A 6,923-nucleotide genomic window follows, 5' to 3' on the forward strand; every position below is an offset into this window, starting at 1 on the left:
TGTACCGATTAAAATAGAATAAATTATAATTAATTGAGATTATACATACAGTTATCGTCTCGAGCAATTAATATCAGGAATACATTAACGTAATCGCGATCGTCGTTTTGTTCCTCTAAAGATCCCCGGATACTGACTACATTCTACGAGATATAGTGCCAGATAATATAAATATTATGTAAATGTGTTTCAAGGTCGTATAAATATGAAATACGTCTTTTATAAAATGTGTACTTTTTTGTTCTCCCAATGACAAATATTGTGACATATAGAATATGTATTTGAATTACAAACAATTAAAAATTATAACCTTTTTGTGAATTTTAAGCTTTCCGTAAAAAATCTGATACTTATATTCTATAAATATTAAAACATTTTATACACAATAATTTAATACACAATAAGTTGCATTAACCAAATTGCTAAACCATTGATGAGCAATCTCCTTACTCCGGATCTACAATAGGTGTTTTAAGCCTTAAGCCATAAGAAATTAACTAATTACAGTCGAATTCGAGGAGAACAATCAATTATGATTCGTCCATTTCTTATGGCTTAAGGCTTAGAATTCTATTGTTAAATCAGATACTTTTTATTTAGTGTTAATCAAGGAAAAAATGAAATGGCAATAACAAATGTATAATTAAATAATTTTTTGTGAGAAAAGATGCCAGTAGACAGAAAATCATTGAAAAAATCCACAGATAAATTAAAGTATAGTAGACTTGTCTAATTAAATCGTACATAAAGATATAAAGATGTTAGATTATAAAGTTATTACAACATATTGTGAAACATATAATAAAAAAAGAATATTTTTCCTAATAAAAAAGAATGTTTTCACAAGTTATATTTATTATGCATCGTTTATTGCCTCTTATTATTGCTTCTTTACTTTCTTTTGCCTTTTTTACATTTCCTACTTTGCTTTTATACAAACCATGCTTTTATCATTGTTTCAATATTATTATTTGGTTAATAGATTTATACTTGTTGAGCCTTCTATTAAATTATTTTACCCCATTACGTTAATTTTTTACAAAACGCAAAAGTTATTTAGCTACTTTTAACAATTCTGATGTAACATACTAGCAATATGATGCACAACAAAGCCAATAAGGCGGCTTTATGAAGGCGCTCAGACATATCCGTCATCTAAAGAAAAATACGTGAACCGTACAGTCATTTGAAACAGAGATTCTTAAAATCGGGGACTGCAATATGTATTGCTGATTCAAAGAATCAATAATCCACATCTTATCTTTCCCAAAAGGGCTCCTATTCTTATTATCAAAGGATTCGATTTTTGTTGCGTTTGTAAATAAAAACGGTTATTCATTTCGTTTCTTTTACATTGAATCCCGCGAAGGAATGCATAAAAAGAGATCCGTGATTTGAGAACCCCGGGCCCCGGATACGGAGTGACGGCAGTGACGCACGAAGTTAGCCGCATCGAGCGGTGAACAGAAACAGACCAGCGATGATTGGCAAGAAGATCCTCACGCTCGGCCAATCGTGGCACGACACGTGCTTTGATGGCGATGGTGACAACTGAGAGTCAGTCCATTGCATCAGTTTGTTCGCGTCAGTTGCGTCGTAGGGTGGTTAGACTTGGTGTTTCGCTCAGGCTGGTATCAGTCGAAATCCAGACTGGAGCTGGATATATCATCGAAAGATCGACGCGATCGTAGACACGGAGGTTGTCGTGGTAGCGCAAGTGGCCAGAAGTTAAAGAATACACCGAGAAAGTAGGACGCGTCGCGTCACGTCGCATGGCGGATTATGAGCTCCGTGAAGAGTGTCATAATCACCCTGCCTAAGGGAGTGCCCAAGGCGATCTCGAGGAGCGAGCCGTCGCGCAACTCGCTGCCCAAGCTGAACTTCACGTCAATTCTGGTGGACAAAGCAAGGATGGACAACAGGAAGGTCGTGTCTGATCAGCAGGAGGAGATGCACGATGACGACGTTGCGACGCTCCTCGAGCCTGTAGACACCCGCGTGCGCGGGAAGAAACGCCGACTGGATCATTTGACGTGGGAGGAAAAGCTGCAACGAAAGTAAGCGAGAGAATCCAGTTATCAAGGATTACTTTTGGCAACTTTAATGATTCAAATTTTTGAAAGTTTCGAGTTAAGCTTCGTAAGGATTCGAAAAAAAATTCGGGATCACCATCCTTATACATTTTATAATTTTGTGTATTTCTAAGAATGGCGTCCGCTTCACGCTTACTCGCGAGTATTGTTTGTTTTTATTTAGCATGTGAATAAGGATAAAATAATTCCAAGTGTTGCGAGTGTCAAATGGAAATGTTGACAGCCTATAATTCTCTGTTTAATTTAAATAAGATTATTGACATTATACTTTTTACATTCAGAATCTTTGCTTTTTCTCTTTTCAACTCTGATATGTATTTATCTTAAAGATTTTTGGAGATTTCAAGCAACACAAACATACCTGTTGTTAAAATAGAATAGATTATTTCATAATCCAAAAGTTTATTCTATATAGAATTACATCAGTCAGAGTAACTTGTATCAACATATTATGGCAACTGATTGACGTTTATCAGCTTGGCTTATCCACAAATTGTTTTTGTTTCGCTAAAAACAGACCTCCGCTTGTAGATAAGATTTATCAGCTTATCAACAGCAGTAATATCAAACGGTATTTCTGAATGAATTTGTTTTCAAAATTAAAGCTTGAGCACAGACCTTTACATTATCTATAAAATATAATAGGCTTTCTATAATACAATAAGCCATTATCTGAAATTTAAATCTTAAGCCATAAGAAATGATTATTCTAATCGGATGTGAGAAGAACAATCGACTATGATTAATCAATTTCTTATGGCTTAAGATTTAAAGTTTAGGAAATCACTTATTGTAGAAAGCCCATGAGAGAATTGACTGATCAGGATCATCTTTCTATTTAATGAAGGACTGGTTCAGTGTGTCTTTATACATCGTACGTTATACGAAGGTGCTCCGGCCTTCAAAATTGTGAAAAATATTTATACGAGACTCATGGATGTATCATACAAAGTGCTCATTTCGCGAATAGAAATAACTTTTTTGCGAAATATTTACCGCGCAATAATGCGACCACCTGCTTGTTACGCGTCACTTTGATGATTCGTTTCTATTGACGTAAATGCAATTACATGATAATTTCTGTATGCGAACATCCGCGCGCGCGCGGAAATAATGTGTTGATGGAATAATCTACTAGTAGCAGTTGTTTCAATATTTCTAATTATAAATGAATTATTCGTAAAAAAAATAATGAAACGAGAAACAATATTGGATCGTATATTAAAAAAACAAAATAGATTTTAATACAAAGAAACATTTTTTTCGATCATACTAATAAAGTATGAACAGTTTTATTTGAATTTCTTATTAAAATGATAAAAACAATAACGCACAAATTTGAGATTTTTCAAATTTTTAATTAGAAAGTTTTAATTTTTTCTTGTATAAATTTTTGTAGAAATAATTAATTTTTTTTGTTCTTTAGATAAGAGAAAATTTATGATCATCTTGATTATTTTCTTGCTCATTTATTTCTCTATTTAACGTCGACATTCTCTTTGTCCGGCAGAAAATTGAAGAATCGAGTGGCCGCTCAAACCTCGCGAGATCGCAAAAAAGCCAGATTGGACGAGCTTGAGGAAACAGTGAGGGCACAGAAGGAAAGGAATGAACTGCTTACACAAGAGTGTGCGATGCTGAGGTCACAGAATGAACTACTGACGTCGCAGAACGAATGGCTGTTGAACGAAAATAAGAGGCTTAGAAATGAAAGGGACGCAGTGAGGAACACGCTCACAGATCAACAACAACCGATCTGCTCCGCCTGTCGGACCCGTGTCGACGGTGCTGTACCTTCGCTGGGATCTGCAGTATCCCTCAATGACCCTCTGCCGCAGGGTGGGACAGCACAGTCGGCATTGCGCCCGACACGGACGCCAGGAGCAACCGCGCTGCTGAAATTTCTGACTCTATACTTCCTTTTGAAGAATTGTTCAGCGTTTTCCAAAGCGCCGATGCCGAGCGATTTGAAGAGCTGGCGGAAAGCCTCTTACGAGAAGTCAGTCCAGAAGTGGAAGCAAATCCTCATAGAACAAATGAACAAGTGAGTCTCGGGAGTTGCAGTCGACATATAACTGACACCTTTTGCATTGCGTTTTCATCTCGCACCTTTCTTATTGTATTTTTCACTCAGAGTAGATCGCGAAAAAATAACTATTGTCGTTGCGTTTCTAGTTATATGAATTGATATAATTTTTTTCTTTAAAAAATATAGTGCACATTAAGTTTTTTAACACTATAATTACATCTTGTTATTTTTTCTTCATTTACATTTTTTGTTTATTTTTTAAATCGCACGCTTATTGTAGTAATTTAAATGTAAGATGCAGAGATGGATGAAATATTCCGAAGTAGAACGGAATTTTAATCCCAACAGTGGGAATGTAAGTTTTAACACATTGAGCGCCGACCAATTTTTATAGGTATACCGCAGGAGTCGAAGCTTGAAACTATCCAATGTTTGGACATTATTTTTTTATGCAATTTGAGAACCTTAGTTATTTTAGTATATTACTGGAATCTGTGGCACACGGTGCGTGTCGTCGGCTATCGAAGAGAGTAGTCACACGTGTGTTGCCGACGCTCAACGTGTTAATCTCCGGAGAAAATCCGAACATTTCATTCATTTCCTCTACAATCGCGCGTCCTCATGATTTAGTCGTTCTCCCTTAATGACCTGTCGATCGCTCTTCATTCCACAGGTGTCCGTCAACGAAGCTCCCGTTGAAAAACCTGACCATCCAGAAGCATTGGTGGGGCAAGCATCAAAAAATGTGGAAGCCAGTAGAACTGGTGGAAGCATAGCCAGCGTATCCTCTTGTCTGCGAAGTACGTCTAATTGGTTGCTCGCGGACTGCGACACAACGAAGACCACGTCGATCAAAACCGAGACTGAAATTAAACAGGAGTCTGAGACTGCATCAGATCTCGATACTGTTTACGGTACATACGACGAGACCACCAATTCCATCACGATTATGTATCCGAGTGAGGAGAACGATGGCTGTATGGGTATCCAGGAATGTGTGCAAGAGGTTGTTAGTAGTAACGAGAACAGTACCGTCGGCCATACCGCAGACGACGCCGTGCATCTTACTGTTCCTTCATCGGGCATTCAACTGCGCTATCCGACGCAATTCTCGCCGGCATACACCAACTCCATGTCACCAGCTATGAGCGACGTAGATAACTACGGTATCTCTTCGACGAAGCAGCTGGATTGCGCCAGTTTATCGGACGGTGGATACGAATCCCACGATTCCCCGCAATCACACATGTCGGAATTGTTCGATCTCGAAAGTTTCAGCGAGTTATTTCCTACGTTGGGCTGACAATTCCGGATAAGGCGTGCTGCCGAGGCGAGCGCCAGATTGATGTCGAACCGTTACATATGTAACACGGAAAATTTCAGCGAGAATAGACTACAAAAGAAAAATGAAAGAGAGATTCGGAAAATATCGTTATAATACGAAACCGTTCGTCTAACATTAGATAGAAACTTGCAAGCTTCGATTAAACTCTCGCACATTTTTTATCAATATCGAGCAGTTTAACTTTAAACGTTTTGAACGAAAAATATAACTCTAGGAGAATTGACTCAATGCAAGTTATGTAAATATGTAATAAAAATACGTTCACATTCAGCAGTACGTTAATTATACTTTTATACTCATACAAATGATGATGAAAAGACATGTTATAATAAATTAAAGAGGCTTTCTACGTAAGTTATTTTAATTAACAGAGAGCTTCTATGGAGAAATAAATTTGTTTCTGATATTCTTTCTTTTTGTTATAAACTTTGGATAGCAACTTTATGTAACACAATTAGTAACACAACATATTGTCACATATTGTTTAACTATTAAGTGACATATTAATAGTATACCAAATTTTTTTTAAGATAAAATTAATGTATTACAGCTAATGATATTAGCTATAAGCTATAAGAATATATTTTTGTACATATTTAAGATCATAAATTTTCTTTAATTTATTCGATGTTGTAAACTATTTTATCTAAATAGTTTCCTTTAGACACATGAACGGCGAATTTTTTTACACATACACACACATGCCTATTTAAGAAATTTATTATTAATGTATACATGTTTAGACATATTATATTTATATATATATATATATATATTGATTTTCGCTGTATAACAAATAAATCTGAAACTAATGACATTTTTCATTTTTTAACTCTGTTAAATTGCGTCGTTTGTACATGATGACGCAAATTCGTTCTATTTATCTTTCATAGTTTCCTTGACTGTTTTACATGACAATATACAATTCGATACAATAGACGTATGTATGTAGCGCTGTTTGCGCAGTAATGTTAAACTGATTATTATATTAATGCTATTTAAATATTTTATAAATATACGAAACATTTTTAACGTGTGTGGGAAGAGCTTTCATCAGGGAGATATTTGGTGGCAAAGATACGGTTGTACAAATATTACTAGATATCGACAAATTATTAATAACGTTAAACTACTGTATAGCACCCTTTTCATTAGTTCTTAAACGGCATGACAAATGCAAACTAAACAGTTCGGGAAACGCGCGTGATCTATCACATAAAATTAGATGAAATTTAAAAAACCTTGCACCAAAATCAGTATGCTCTGTTGCGTTTATTAATTTTTGAATAAATTAAAACATTTTTTTAATAAAATTTAATTATGGAGAGAACTGTTGCAATTTTTTAACATTAAATATTGCAACTTTTTGCAAATATAATAAATTTATCTCTTATAATCTCTCTCTCTCTCCTTTAATTTCTTTAACAAAAATTGTATAAAACATGATTTCGATTTC

The 6,923-nt window shown here is 35.4% G+C and overlaps 1 protein-coding gene across 1 annotated transcript; it reads left to right on the forward strand.

Annotated features, from left to right (window-relative positions):
• The first annotated feature begins 1,551 nt into the window (after positions 1-1,551).
• On the forward strand, positions 1,552-5,735 carry Xbp1 (X box binding protein 1). The gene is given in 4 exon segments (XM_018550219.1): positions 1,552-2,057; positions 3,604-4,150; positions 4,418-4,477; positions 4,796-5,735. Coding segments are annotated over 4 exon segments (1,512 nt in total). The 5' UTR covers positions 1,552-1,782; the 3' UTR covers positions 5,426-5,735.
• The last annotated feature ends 1,188 nt before the right edge of the window (positions 5,736-6,923 follow it).

The sequence above is a fragment of the Cyphomyrmex costatus genome, unplaced genomic scaffold, assembly GCF_001594065.2.
Source record: "Cyphomyrmex costatus isolate MS0001 unplaced genomic scaffold, Ccosl1.0 scaffold97, whole genome shotgun sequence".
NCBI classification, from domain to species: Eukaryota; Metazoa; Arthropoda; class Insecta; order Hymenoptera; family Formicidae; genus Cyphomyrmex; species Cyphomyrmex costatus.